This window comes from Poecile atricapillus, chromosome 6, assembly GCF_030490865.1.
Source record: "Poecile atricapillus isolate bPoeAtr1 chromosome 6, bPoeAtr1.hap1, whole genome shotgun sequence".
NCBI classification, from domain to species: domain Eukaryota; kingdom Metazoa; phylum Chordata; class Aves; order Passeriformes; family Paridae; genus Poecile; species Poecile atricapillus.
Window position 1 is genome coordinate 18,529,515 of NC_081254.1, and position 15,754 is coordinate 18,545,268.

At 43.9% G+C, this 15,754-nt stretch overlaps 1 protein-coding gene across 1 annotated transcript in view; it reads left to right on the top strand.

Annotated features, from left to right (window-relative positions):
* Nucleotides 1-15,754, top strand: part of PDLIM1 (PDZ and LIM domain 1) — a 42,962-nt gene that overhangs the window by 12,904 nt on the left and 14,304 nt on the right. The window contains exon 3 of the mRNA XM_058841531.1: nt 9,004-9,088. Within this exon, the coding sequence (XP_058697514.1) occupies nt 9,004-9,088 (85 nt within the window). The remainder of the gene's footprint in view (nt 1-9,003; nt 9,089-15,754) is intronic.

The window sequence follows — 15,754 nt, forward strand, 5'->3', positions numbered from 1 at the left end:
GAACTGGAGCCTGGTTTTTTTGAGAGTGCTGGGGATTTATCCTTCCTTTGCTGTGAATTGCAGCTGCAGGTACTGGTGCTTTTAAAAGTCAGATGGTAGATGCAGTGTGGCATTTCTAGTTGCTCTGGAGCAGGTTTTTCCTGCGCTTGCCTTCCCTCAGAGTGATCATCCATCAGTTTCAGGGCAGATGCAGGGGAAGTGCTTTCAAAAGGAGCGCAAAAGCATGACTTAAATGACACAGTGGTTCAGTTGTTCAGGGCTTTTCTGTGATAAACAGAAGTCTTAACCATGGCTCAGACAATGCCAGGAGTTCAGCAGGCATTTCCCAGTTCAGGAAAAAGTGATAGGTCTTGGCCAAAAAAAATGCCTGAGAGTTCATTAAGGGAATTCACAGATGGAAGAAGGGAGCATAGTGCAGGCAGTGTGAATGGGTAGTGAGCATTGTAGCAGCCTGTTAACCCCAGAGTTTCTCATACTGGCCTTGAACTTAGCAGTGTGTAATCTTCCTGCAAAGGAGTGTTCCTTTTCCTCTCCAAAATCCAGCTGCTTGACTTGGCAAACCAGTGCCATGTGGTTCTGTCTGGGAAAGAGGAAGGGAGGCAAGGGCTCTTTCAGCCTGCAGGCCAGTTCACCCTTACAGATCGTTGAGTCTGTAAAATGTGTTTGCTAATGTTAATTACAAAGTCGTTAAGTTTATAGCTGCCCTATGCACATTTCATCTGCCTTGGGCGTAGAAGCTGCCCAGGGAGAGATTTCTAGCTGGATCTGCAGCTGTGCAAAATTGTGCAGGGCCTTTCAGTTTACACAGCTCAACTCTTTCAAGATTCCCTTTCAATGAGGTAGCATGAGTGTGTCTTGGATGCTTCTGCTGCTGTACTGATCACTGAGTTCTGCTGACAGAAGGCCAAGAGTGTCAAAAACACAAAGATGTGAAAGCATTGATCTGACTTCTTACCACTTTAGAGTTTGATATTGCTACCCATTGCGCTATAGAAAATCTGTGTGCATCATGTTGTCTTTTCTGGTTGTAGTCTGTTGAGAATATTTTATCCCTAATGCCCAGTGTCTCCTTCTGGGCCCCCATAATTGTGTTGGTCTAAATGCAGCTGTACTCAGTGCTCAGAAGTGCTGCAAAGTCTTTATTGCTGAGGCAGGAGCACTTCTTTACTTTGCAATCTAACGCCTTAAAATGAAGGGTCTTGAGGGGATGCCTAGAGAGGTGACAGAGAAAGCATTTTAAGACTTGGAGCCATGCTTCCTCTTCCCTCTCAACTTAAAGCTAGGGAAAGGGGTGAGGAAAGCAGACTGTGTGGTGGTGGTGAGCCTTCCTCTGTGAAGAAGGGAAGGGCATTGCCACAGAGGTGGAGAGGTTGGAAGGCTCTTGTGGAAAATGAGTGCCACTGGCCAAGAGGTATGGCTTGGGCTTCCTGAGCTTTGGTGGGCACAGCTCTGTCACTAAGGCTTGACCATACTGTTGGTGAGGAAGGCTCACAATACTATCAGGTCAGAGCTGGAATTTTTTTCTCTGTCAAAGTAGCTCTGTAAGTAGCTGGCTGAGTTTGAAAAGGAGTGTATATCATTTGCACTGCAACACCACCAACCCTTGGGTCTGGTCTCCACTCTGTGCAGTTGTAGCTCATTAGCTGAATCAGATGTACCAAGGAGCTGTGCTGGCACATGTCATTGCTCTGACAGAGCAGCACCTCTGTGAGTTGGAACATCACACACCTGGTGTGAGGATGTGCCCAGCTGTGCTAGGTTTTCTGGAGTGAGAAGTCTTCCAGTCCCTTTCTACTCACTATTGGAGAAATGTCTTGCCAAAGCATAAATTCTTAATGATTCTTAAATTGCTAGCTGATGAATTTTTTAATGATTACTTATTCAAATGTTTGCCCATATGAAATATTCTCTGACTTGCATTCAGTGTGGCAACAAGGTTGTGCCAGGTGGATTTCAGACACAGGTCTGAGCTCACACCAGGTGTTTCAGTTTCACCAAAGGATCATTTCGCCATTGCAACAGTGGAGACTTCATTTGTGACTGTGCTGTAAACGTGATGAGTGTATGTGGTTTGAAGAGCCTAGTGGGTGAATTAGTGCAAGACAAATCTTTGAAGGATAATATATACAGTGGAGGTATGTCTGCTGCAGAAAGCCTTTAAGCTGCAAGTAACTGGAAGCTAGGAGAGTGTTTCATGGAAGTATTATGCTTCTTTTTTTCATGTGCTCTTCTGTGAACCAAAACAATATATATACATGTGTATTCTTCAAATAGGCAACTCTCTTCTCTTTTAATGATAGCCAAGCAGTTAAGATGTCTTCATGTTTGGCTTACTAATGATTATTTAAGAGAAGTGTAAATATAGAGAGTTGAAAGGACTTAAACACTTCTGGTAAAGGAAATGCTGTTTGCACTGTATGCTTGATTGTGTATATCAACAGCATTCCAATGTTTCCTGTTTCGCTATTTTTCTTAGCAATGGTAGCAGTCCAAAAATATTTCAGATCAGATTGTAGGCAGGAAATCTCATCTAACAAAAGTCACCATTAAAAACATATCAACTTTCTAGCTGAAGAAAACATGCCTGGTCTGCTTTTTCACCCAAGGGGCAAATCTCTTAATTTCCTAGGATTTAAAAGCCAGCCACAAATTGCTTTCTCTGAATACCCTTTTCTAAGTGGCACTGCCAGGTGCTTTGCTGTTTGACTTGTGAACAGAGTTGGAAAGGTCTGTCTTCTGCCTCGAAAGTGGCAATGTTGCCATAGAAAACAAATTCCCACTGAACTCACTGTGTCTAACAGCTCCTGCTCTTTTCTGAGTCTCTGCTTGTTCATTCATTTTGCTTTTTCTTTCAAGAGAAATGTAGCTACCAAGAAACTAAAGTAAGAGTTCCATTGTCTGCAGCAGTACAAAGTCAAGCTCAAGTCAGTGCTTAAGTCAACTGAAACCTACCTGGTTGCTGAACTGAGAAATTTACAGGGAGATTTTTGAGTCTCTCCATAGGAAAAATGAAGTTTTGAATCTTTGAAAGGAGCTACGCTTCTTTTTTCCTGGTGACTTTTTTTTTTTTTTTCAAATTAGGGTGTGAACATCACTGCACTGACATGTTAGGGTTGAGCAAAGCCTCGCCTGGGGCTGCTCTCCATTAATGGGGATAAGCAGCAAGATGTGTCTGACAAATTGGAGACAACTATCAGCTTTCTTTGGAAATTTAGTATATTTTGAGTAAGATGTTTCCCCCGACAAAGAACATTCAAAGCAAGATACAGGAGGAACAAATACTCCAACCACAAAATTCACATGATAGTCAGACGATCCAGGCATCACCCATGTCTGTGGAAGTGCTCAATTTGACAACACAGCTTTGTTGTAGCTGCAGATGTACAAAAGCAGACAAATGTTCATTGCAGCACAGGTGAAAATTATTTCTAAAACAAATGTCTCTTTGCCTGTGGCTATAGTCACCAGATGGTTGGTAGGACTGTGCAGCCCTGAGCAACTCAAAGGTAAAGTGTATATTTATATAGGCATTTTTTTTCAATAAAGAAAGTGTTCCTGTAGTGAGGCTGTCCTTCCCTTTATGTCTGCTGGCAGTTTGAGGGTGGTAGAGGGTTAATATTTGTGGAAAGGGGTTGAAAATAGGTAATGTCTTGTTCTGCTCCTCAAATTTCAAGCTGCTTTTCTACCGTTTTGCTGCCAGCTTATAATACATTAACGCACCTTCTTTGTTTGCAAAATAGTCTTTCAATTTGTTGAAAGTGCTGCCAAGGAGCAAAGCTATTCTATTCTATTTATTCTTTGAAAAGTGCTAGGATCAGGGAAGTCCTATCTGCTACCAACACCTGCTAAATGGATTGTCAGAAAGGATCATGTGTAGATGCTTTTGAAGAAGAGAGCCCATGTATCATGTCCTCTGCATTTTACGTAGTAGGTTTGGTTGCACTCTTGCTTGCTCCATGTGTTCCCAGGCCTGAGCTGTGGGGAATAGTTGCACAAAGCCACAATAGGCTTGGATTTCTGTTCTAGGAAGTTGGTGGAATCCGTTGACTCATTTAGGTTTGCTTTTTTGCTTCCCTGCCAAGAAGAGTTTTCCAGTTCTGTCATCTTACTAATAATTCCTTTGGCCCTGGGAAAGGCCAGCTGCTCAGTGTGCAGCTATATAAGGCCATGCAGGTTGCCTGGCCAGTGTGGCCGCTCCCAACCTCTCCAGTTGTGGTGCTTCCAGCCCTCATGGGTGCATGCCAGCAGCTTTTACTAACAACAGACACATTAAAAGTCATTTTGGCAAATCAAGATTGGCATTTGTTGTGATTTTACAGCCTCTGTGGCAAGGCAATAACAGTTAACTGCAGCTGGCAAGTGCAAGAACAGTGTAAGTCTGAGTAGTCAAGTGTGTCTTAAGCTTTGTAGTGTCCTGAACCTGCTCCAGATACACAGAAGTAGCAACAGAAGTTCAACTGGAGTTGTCTTTTTGGTTTTAGTGGTTATATGAAGAGACACCTGAAATGCAAGAGGGCTATGCATGGAGAAATACATTTGGGGTCTCCTGTCTCTAGGAAGTTGGGACTGTCATTGCTGTTTGAATTGACAGGAGGCTGTATGCAGCCTGAGTACAGTTCTGCTTGCCAAACTGAATATGTCCATTAATGGATGTTTGTTAAAAGTGACTACTCATGTTTAAAGCCAAGAGCCTGTATTTAACAGCTGTTGCAGCTAAAAGGCTGATTAAAAGGTAGCCTGTGAGCTTTCGTAGTTAGTTTATAAACATTATTAAAATGCCTGTGGAAAACTCTGGTGAGAGGATTGTGAAAGAGAAATTCTTTAGGTCTTTCCTCATTTTTCAGCTAAAAAACTTCGTGCTGTGCAAGAAACTTTTCAGTCTTTTGAGGTTTATTTGCTACTTGGTATCTTAGTTGTGTCCATCCCAGCGTTTGAAATGAGATGTGAATGAATGTAGATGTGCCTTTCTTCTTTATGGAAATTACACGGTTCCTGGCACAAAGAATTAGACCCTCATTTTCCAGCTCTGAATTTTCCCTTGAAGCTATGGCCCAACTTTGCATGCAAAGCACTGGTAGCAAAATCTGAGCTCTTGTAATGTTTATATTACATCATGTTCAAGCCAAGCTGCTCAAAAAGTGTTGTTTCATAAATACCTCTCTATATTCCTGCCTTGACTTGCGTGTGGCTTCCTTCCTTCTTTTCCTGCTAGTACCTCTGCACCAGAACTAGTATTAGAAAAATTTCTTTCTAATCTTGGATTTTGCTTTCTGCCTGGATGAAACAGGAGATGCATGGCTCATTCCCTGGCACTGTCTTAGTTACTCTCTATCCTGTAGTGAAAAAAACAACATGGAAATGTAAACTGCAAAAATGATGAGGTTTGTATATACATGTCCCTGCAGTTAATTTGCCTGACCCTCATTCTCAGACTTGTTTGTGTCATATTTTTGTCTCCTGCACCATTTGAATGTTGCTCTCTGATGGAGTCTCATTTGAAAGAATATGCATTAGAAACCATATTATAAAATAAATATTCATCAGTTTATCAGGAGTTTCTGAGATCTGATAAGGATGCCAAAGCCTCTGGCTTTCACCAGACAGGGGGGGATTCCACAGCAGGCTGTTGGACATCCAGCCCCTCCACCAGTGGAGAAGCAGGTCTGGCAGTTCTGCTAGCATGACCATGCTCACTGGCAGGGGTACGGCCTTGCTGAGGGGAACATGGAGGTGTTTTTTTGGCTGGGAGCCTTCTCCCTCAAATTTGGGGAACAAATCCTCCAGAAAGCCATTACCAGCAGCAGCCTGATGTGAACTGAAGGCACTGTTACCAAGGCTGGGTTTAGCTGTCTGCTCTGACGCCTGTTCCCTCCTTCATATAACTAAGATGTGAAAATATATGGATAAGATACAAACATGGTGAGTCTAATCTGCTCTGCTGTCTGTGCCTAGTGCCCACACTTCCCAACACTGCAGAAAGTAAGCCCTGGGCTAGTAGTGAGTGAACTTTTAAGTGGTATTTTTCTTCCTCCTTCAGTAGAATTACAGGCACTGACACAAGAAGCAGAGCCAGGAAACCCTTCCCAAGAGCTGGGACCATCGTGGTCCTACCTAGGACCCACAGACCGTGGGCTCCACAGGCAGTGCAGTGGGACGGGGCACATGCCTTTAAAGATCTACTGGGTAAAGCCAGGGAGACCAAAGCTGTGTTCTTTTTTGTCACTTCACTGGGGATATAAATGGGCTGCTGAGAGTGACTGAGGGGCTCTTCTGCAGCTGTTGTGAAGACAAAGGGAAGCTTTATCTTCCCTGCCTTAGAGGAACAGATGCATGGCCTATTTAACATTTCTGTTTGGATAACTTCTAGACTGGATTGAAAGTAAAGCTTGGAGTGACCTTGCTGCTTCCATTTATATCCAGTGACAGAGCAGAATGGCAGCAGACTGGGGAACAAACTTGAGCTATTTGCCTTGCTTATAAATGAAGGAGAAAAATCTAGTCAAAGCCCCTGTGGGCTGCAGTGGTTGGCCATAATTGCCTCCCCTCCTCTGGAGATCAATGTGTTTTGTCACCAGACCTCAAACACATTGAAGGGCAGTGGGATGAAAACAAGTGTCTGAGGGGAAGTTTCCGTTCTGTTCCGTTTCATACACTGGCCTGCTTTAGGCTTAAATTTTTCAGTGTGAATAAAGCCTCCTCGTGCTTCTGAAAGCTTGTAATAAACTGCTGTAAAAGAAAATGCTACCTCAAAAGAGTTCTTGGATCATTGCTGCGAGAACTGGCACAGGGATGCCTCATGCTAGAAATCAGCTGAAATGTTTAATGCTCTCTGAACTGCTCTTTCATCTCCAGCCAACGTTCCTTTGCTTATGGCCTGGCTGGCTGGGTGTCTCATTTCCATACATTTTGCTGTGTCCCCTGTTTCCCCTGAGGAGATGAAACTTGGTCATACATAATCTCCAAACACTTTCAAGGAATAAGGCTTTGTATTAGTCAGTAGGCTGCTCCTCCCCTATGTGCAAACAATCTTCAGGTGTGGAAAATAACAGCCATCCTGGAAATGGGTGTGACTTTGTGAGGCTTGATAGCCATAATTTGGGTGAAATTGCTCATTCCTCAGGTACCTTAAAGCACAGATTGCCAGAAGCAAGGAGAGAATGGTTGTTTTGTATTCACCTGAGGCATGTTGGACCTCCAGTAACAGCAACTGTTGTGACAAGATGATGATCAGATTGGTGTGGATCTGGTACCACACAGCTGTTACAGTCATACTTGCCTGCATCTGCCCCAGCTTGCCAGACAGCAGCATTTGAGTGGCATGGGTTATCAGCTATCAGCTGGGCTTGCAAGATGCAATAACCAAGAGTCAAAGGTTTGCTGTACCTGAATATCCATAACGGATATCAGGTGTGACCTGTTTGTTTGTACTTTTCCTGTGAAAGGTGGTACAGCACAGCAGACTTCATTCAGGTTTCTTCTGTGTAAAGTCCACAGTGCAGTAAAGGGAATAGCAGGTCAATAAAACTCTTCCTCTTTCCTGACTGAGAATGCTGCCTCCCATCTCCTCCCACTGAGCTGCCTTCTGGTTGCAAATATTAAAATACTATTTATGCAGCAAATATCTGGGATGTATATGTGCATCTCATCTAAGTTTGGCTGTTTTAAAAATATTGTGACTTTGGAGGGTTTTTAGAGGAATGGTGCACACCAGAGTGAATGTGTTGTGGGTAGCTCTGTACCCTGTTTCTCCATTCTTATCAGTTTTAAAAGCCTTTTCTTTTTCTAGTCTCTTCCTCCTTCTTTCCCTGGAAAATCTCTTTCCAGTTATCCAGTTAATTCTCAGTGGAAGCATTCCTGTTTGGCTAACTAAGTACTTAAATTATAGCTAGTCCTTGACCCACAAATACCTAGGAAGTACATCTATTTGCAGTTCCAGTTTCCAGAAAGGGCTCCTGTCAACAGGACAGGACATGGTTTTCAGACCTCATCCTAAGAGTTTATCAGCCATCTGGTTGCTGCATGATGCAATGTTTAGCACTGAACAGCAGTTTTCACTCAAGAATACTGCAGTCATTCATTCCCTACTATCAAAAAGTTTGGGAAAACTGGCACTGTTTAATCTGACTGAGATGCTAACTACTGTCTTTGCTTCTGAGAAATGTAGGTACATTATGTTTCCCACAACGTATTTCAAGCAAATCCAAGCACTCCACTTCTTCCTCACCACTCATTTGTCATTATTTGGGACATAGCAAAATTCCACAATGATGATGGTAAAAGCAGTTGGTTTCAGTTGTAGATCTTGACTTGTGTTTCTGATTACTGTGAGTAATTGGGTCAGACCACAGACCAGTAAAGGTTACATAGACTTTCTCTGTCGCATTAGGTCGTCTCAGTTTTTAGTCCCATTTCAGGCTGGGATTTTTTTTTTTTTTTCATCATTCCCAAAAGCTTCTGTTTGTTCAACATGGATACCACTATAAATAAGAAGAAAATTCTGGAGACACAGATGAAAAAGTATTTCTAGCTTATCTCCAAGGCAGTCCAACCTCAAGAACAAAATGTTGTCTGTATAGTCAATACAGACAAGAATCATTCTTCTTCCTGGCTACCCAGAAAAACTGAAACACATAGCAATCTGAATTGTCCCATTTAATTAAGGGATTTGCATCTGAGGGATATCTTCAGCTTCTGCTTTTGGGTAACCCCCAGCTTGGCAGCCTGGGTGGGAGCCCATACCTGATGTGTTGCCTGTGGAGACACAAAGGGTAAGTCAGGAGAGTCACTGCTGAGATCTTGTCTTGCTCCAAGGACCTCATTTTTCTAAGCCACCTATGTTGTGTATCTAAAATGACGCTGTCTAGATTCCTCTTGATGTGGATTGTAGTGTATATGAGAGACTCTAGAAATGTTTGAGAAATGGATGAACTTTGAGTCTTTTAATAACGGTAATGGTGCTCACTGATGAAAACAGATTAATTATGCAAAATTTGTATGTTGCAGAACGGAGTCAAAAGTCTGGTCACCGCTTGTAAGCGAGGAGGGAAAGACACATCCTTATAAGATGAATCTGGCCTCTGAGCCACAGGTAAGTCCTGGAATAGTTGTCTGCTCTTGTTCCCTCTTACTCCTGTGAGAGAAGTTCCAGGCCTGATCCTCCAAGGAGCTGAGCATATGCCATTCTGTTAATCATGTTGGGGGTACCATCATGCCCCATACTGTCAAGAGATCACATGTCCCTTGGAGGCCTTGAGAGACAGACTCCCTCCCTCGTGGTGAGAAGCTTGCTGCTGTGGAGAGCTAATTGGGTGCTTGGGTCAGAGGTGCCTCCTGCCATCTGCATGCTCACACCTACCACAGGGCACAGAAGGCACTCTAGAGATGTGGCTCAGTAAATTATTGGTTTATTGATTGCTAAGCCAGTTGGTTTTCGTAGATAGAAAAGACTTGAGGGGTGAGGAATATTATTCACTTGGTGTTTTCTGTTGGTTTAGTTTGGATTTTTTGCTCTTACTCAGTAAGCTCTTAGCAGTTTAACTCTGGTGAAAGTGGAAGAGAAATACACCAGCATCTTTTTATCTGTGTGGCAGATCATGCAGCCTCTGTCTAGGAAATTTGTTTTGTAACCTGTTGGCAGCCTTGCTTCATTGGTCTGCTGCCTCTGTGTAGTAAATGTAGTAATAACAGAAATCTGTGCAAGGGCATCGCCTGGGCTAGATTTAGAGGATTACACTGCAAAAAAATCTATAATAACTACACTAAAATCAGTGGCATTCCTCTGGATTTTCACTGGAGCAGTGACATGGCCCCAGTGGATTCTGGCCCAAGCACACATCCCATAAGTATATTATAAAACTAATTTGACTCTGCAATTAATTAAGCACTAACATGGCTGTTTCAGTTGGAAAGGACCTGAGACTAAAGCAGCACACATGCAACAACACCCTGCTCAGACCTTGGCCTGAGATCTGTCCGTGTTCTCTTTCACATCAAACTTCTCTGTGTTACTTGGGCCAAGAATTAATTGTGGCATTCTCCAGGTATTTCATAACCCTGCCAAGGCATAGTGTGAGACTGAGCCATTTGGACTTAGTTTGAGCTGGAGCCATGTGGTGACACCTGTCTGTGACACTGTTGAGCTGAGGTTTGGTCTGTGTCTTCTGCTGCCCAGGTTTTTGAAAGCTTCTGCTTCAACCTGGAGACTTGGGAGCTATCTCTTGCCAAAGGAGTGGGGCAGAGTCTGCACTGAGGCTTTGCTGCAAGGATGCAGAGAGCTGTCATTTAATTCAGCAGGAGACTCAATCCTAGAGACCCATTTCCCACTACAGCCATTAGCAAGAATTGAACTAAATGCCATAAAATTAAACATACGGTACAACACATGCCCTAAGTGGGATTTTAAAGTAGCTCACTAATTTTAGTTAACTGCAGCAAGGAACCTGCTGCTGCAACCTCCCTGTAACTCACTGCCCCACCACATTTTTCTCCCCAGTCCCAGTCTGCATAGATAGTCAGGATTTAGCAGTAATGCTGGTGATGGAAAACATCCCTTCCTAAAGCCTAACCTCAGTCTTAGTCCTTCTTCTAGCTCTGGCCACTGGATAGATACCCTGTTACTGCTAGTTTATAAGTATAGTTCAACTGAATTTATTGGTAGCAACCTGTAACTGACTTGAGCGGGAGAATTTGATGTACGGCTGAGTGTGGAGAAATCAATGTTACAGAGCTTATTTCTGAGCAGTGAGTTTTAATCTTGTACTAATAATCAATGTTTGCCTGAAAATTAGGCTTTCACCCCTTTGATGCCTGTTGCTAGAAGAGTTATTTCCTGGTGTGAAAGGAACATTTAACATCACACAAGTCTTGCCTTTTCTTATTCCCTTCCTTTAAATTAAAGCAGGTTAAATCATTCGCAGTTGTGTATGTGAATGGGGCTTGCTGCAGACTCAAACAGGAATTCAGCAGTCTGAGGGGAGATACATCATGTCTCCAAACCACAAGCTCCTATTTACTCTTAAGGCATAACAGTGCCTGAACATCCTAATCCATTGTGCCAAAGTGTCAGGAATACCATCAAGTTGTGAGGTTGTGGGTTTCTTTCTTTGGTGGATTGTTTGGGGGTTTTTTGCCCATTTCCTTTTTTCAATAGCTGACTACAGCAAGTAAGTTTTGTAGTGAGGTCTTTCTGCTTGGAGCATAAAATCAGAAGAGCAGGCTGAGTCCTGCCAGAGCATATGGCAAGTGTTGGCCAAGTTGCTCTGGGGCTGTGTCTTCGCAGCATTATCAGGGGTTTTGGCTAGGCCTGCTACAAATCAGCAGTAGGAGAGTGCAGAAAATGCTATGTATACCAATATGAATGTATACCAACATGGCAAACTGCTATGAATTTTACTGTAAAGATGCCAATATCATTTTTCCAGCAGGACTGGTTGAAGCTGTGAGTAGAGTTGAATCTTCGAAGGCAAAGCTGAGCTGTTTAGGTTTTTTTAACTTGCTAGCCAGTGAAAACAGTATCTTTGCTTTTCTTGGCAACAGTCTAGTGCAGAACACTTATTAATTCACTTACCAAAGAAAATAGGACATGCTGAGTCCAAGTGGTTTGTTTAAGTCCTGGTCCAGGGTCCTTTGACAATGGTTCTCCTTGGCTTTGCACATAGCCCTTAGAATGCAGACATAAAATCATACATGTGAGTAGCCTTACTTCAGGCTCAAAAAAAAAGTCTTTAAAACCCTTGCTGTAGAAATTGACTTATTCAGATATATTGCCATCTTTCTTAGAATTAGCTGTTAGATGTTGCCTTTCCTACATTTGGTATCTCAGAAATTTTTCACACTTGTCCACCTTCTCTTTGTCTCCTATTTTACTGATGTAGCTGCTAGATCTTTGCAAAATATCTTGCAAAATAGTTTAGTTTTCAATTTGTCTCAGGAACCAGTGCTTAAGAGCTTGTCTATGACTAGCTAAATATTTTAAGATCCCTGCTTACACATTTTTTACCCCATTAGAAGTGGACTGTTTGTTTACTGTTGGTTTATAATCCTTTTGGAGGCTGATATTTGGTGACATGCTGTGGCATGCCTGTGGAAGTGTTTTCCCTTACTAGGAATGTACGTTTAAAATACTTTTATTTGCCTTTGGAAAATGAAAAAGGCATTCTACAACCTCCCATTCATTCCCCAAAGTCCTGAGTCCAAAGACTGACTTCATTGTCTAAGCTGATCTTTACCCATGAAAGAGCTACAGACTTATTATTTCATTGCCATTATCCTTATCATTCTAAATTAATTTAAACTGAGGCAAGAGTGATGACAAAATTGCATTTCATCAAAAGGTACAGCAGCTTGTTGGTGTTGATGGCTCAGCAGCTGACCTAGCTTTGTTTTGGTGCCCATGGCAACATTAGAGGAAGGAAATAACAGTCGTCTTAGCATATTTACTCAGTTAGTTCACTTGCACTTCTAACCAGATCCTAAAGCTGATTGCTCAGTGGCATTTTCCCATCAAGATCTTTTCCTCACAACAGTGGGAAAGACTAAAATAACATGTCTGCCTCTCCCTTCTGCTTAATGTCTCTTGAAAAAAGTGGTCACAGCAAGAGAGAACAAGTTACTTGGTGACTAATTTAATTTTAATGCTTTTGATATTGAGCAGAGACCAGCATAGCTTCAAGTCAGCTGTGCCCTCTGGTGATCGTGAACCACGCAGTAAGATCTGTACCCCGAGGGGCTATATTGTCTCTTGGTAAAATAAGCAATAAAACTCCATATCCTATGACTGTGCCAGGTCTTGTCAGACCTGGGGTCTGTTTTGGTTTTTTGCTTGTTTGGGTATTTTTGTTTGGTTTGGGGTTTTTTTGTAAGACACAGATGCCAGTGGGGTCCAGGTCTCTGTTTTTGTTGAGTGAGGTAATGTAGAGAAAGAGCTGAGAGAGTCCAGCTTCAAGGGCAGTTGGCACCCAGACTGTCTCCAAAAACTTGTCCGGCTCCCTGAAGGCTATATATCCCCTTTGCAGTAAGGCACAAATATTAATATCAGACCTTGAGAATATCAATGAAAACTCTTGCTTCGAGATGGGTAGTTCAGCTCTTCTTAATTACAAAAAGTAAGGGCTTTCAAACACAAGGATTTTTATTTTTTTTTAATAAAAATAATCTTCAGACAGAGGTTATAGCAGCTGGAGGAGCTCCAAGGCTGAATAAGAGTATTTTTAGGATGAGAGAAACATCCACTTCTGTCTTCCCAAAGCTTCTTAAAAGTGTCTGTCCTGTGCTCATCCTTATTCTTGCAGAGTGATGTCATTGTTTCCATCTTGTGTATTTTATTTCCTTGGATACGAAGCAGGCGGGGGCTATAGAAACTGGGTGTGTGGCTGGCTTGGCCTTTGATAAGGCTGTGCATGTGTGGGCAATGCATGAAGCAATATGTATATAAAGTAACAACACTGAGACTGGGAACTGTGCTGGCATATCGCGACCTGCTGGTTTTGGTTAAAAGGCGTTACTGCATGGGTGTGGAATGTGTCAGGGACATGGAAGGAGAGGATGTGGGAAGCTAGTCTTGTTGTTTTACCCCCCTACAATAATAAAACCCCAAACCCTTCCTAATTTTTAATCAGATTTCAAAGCATTGCAAAAGATCTTTCCATAGCTGAAAAACCCCAAACAATAACAGAAAGAGAGGTAAAAGTGAAGGCATTTCTCAATACTTGTGATCGCAGCTGATGAAACATAGCATGGGGTAGAGCTTGCCGTGAAGATGTCCTCTCCTGAGCTGTTGCAGCGTGTTTGGCACAAGCAGCCTCCCCTCAGACACGCCAGCTGGTCATGAGTATGGCCTTTGCTCCCTGGGTGGCTTTGCAAGGGCAAAGATGGAGCTGGGGGTTTGCCTGCTGGTCTCTGCTCTCCTTCATTGCCTGCAGGACCAGAGTGCTCTCACTCTCTGAGGTTTGGTCAGGGGCCCGTTTTCTTAGAGCTGAGTAAACATTTGTACTGAGAAATGTTTCATCTTGTTTCCTTTTGGCGTGGTTCTGGAGGTGTGCAATCCAGCACTGCCTGCCCTGAGCTTCTGGGCTCTGACTTGGGATGCAAAAACATCCCACGTTTCTGAGGCCCTGTGAGGCAGCAAGTTTTGCTGGCTTGCTTGGCTGCTCCAGGTGCCTGTGGTGGCTTTTGTTTCTCCCTGCAGCTGCAATGTCTGGGTGCTGGGTGTCTTTGTTGTTGTTGTTTTTTTTTTTAATTTTGTTTTTTAATTTATTATTTTAGTTTGTGACGAGAGGTCAGAGTGAATCCCCTGACTCCAAGACCTGGCCAGTCTGTAAATGACTACTGCACACCTGAAACTAGTTTTTGGCTTCAAGCAGCCCCTTGTTCCATATTTGACCTCTCTTTCCTCCAGAGACTGCAGAGAGGTGGCCTGGGAAGGGGCAGGCAGGGCAGTGAGGGTGCTGTAGGTGCAGTGGCAGGCATTAGCCAGCACCTAGGAGGCCTAGCCCAGCTGATGCCTGTGGGAGAGGAAAACCCCACTTAACGGGAGAGGCTGTTTGACCCCTCATATCTTTGTTTAGTTTATTTAGTGAGTACAAAAAGCCTCCAGGTTTTTCCTGCTTCTGGTGGTGGTGGGGTCAGTGCAGGCCTTGCACAGGATGGCCTTGGCCACATCACTGCAGGGTGGAAGAGTCCCAAGAGCCCACGGTCACCCCGGTCTGCTCCCGACTTACTCGAGGGTACGAGGCCGTGGAGGTGACAGATGGCTTTATGCCACTGGTACATAGGATGAGTCCCAGCCCAGCTGATAGAGGTGGCTCACCCTGGGCTGGCTGTCTGTCTCCCTGCTTCACTGACAGCTGGGAATTTCCCTGAAGCCGCATGCTCCCATTCCCAATGGTGGAAATGGGTCCTATGGTGCAAGTGTTGGTGAGGAGGAAGCAGACGCCCATGCCACGCGCCACTGGCTGGCCCCAGGCACAGACGTGACAGCTGATGTAGCTGTGGGGATTTCACAGCCTAGACGCCAGTGTCGCTGAGGATGGCCTCATATGAGAGGGAGGAAGAGGCCATTGTTCTCCCTGATAATTCCCCATGACGCAGCCTGCAGCTGGTGCAGTAGGAAATGCTGATCTGCTTCCTGTCCTGGCACAGGGATATTTTTCCCATCCTCACAGGCTGGCAGCTCTGTGCTGGGCAGGCTGCCGTGGTGGTGGTGGGACCCCCTTAGCACCCAGCTAGAGTGGCTGTGTTGCACACGGCTGTGTCCCATCTGCCCCTGGCGAGGGCTGCAGCCAGTGACAACTAGCACCCAGAAACCTCATCTGGCAGAAGATTTGCATGTCTGACCTGAAGCTAGGGTCCCACAAATGTTGTTTGCCCGTGGGATTGAAAAATAGCTTTTTTCTGTGAGATGGAGACATTTGCAGTAGGAGCACATGGGGTGGTGCTCCAAAGCCACTTGGAGATTCTTCTTATTGAGGGCATAGTTTCAGATAGAGAGGGGGCTGTTGAGGGAATCACTTCAATTTCTAAGCAAAGCTAGGGTTCAGAAGCAGCTGGCAGAGAAGTCTATGCAGTTGCTAATCTAGTTTAGCTTGGTCTAGTCACTCTGCTGGGCCCTCTGGAAACATAACCCCTGCAAAGGAAGGAGGGGAACGAGGCCGATGTCAGTGCAGACAAAGCAATAATGATCTCAGTTTATAGTGGTGAGATAGTGCTCTTGAATATCCTACCTGGTATCTTGGGAGCTTTCATTCCCCAGCTTCAG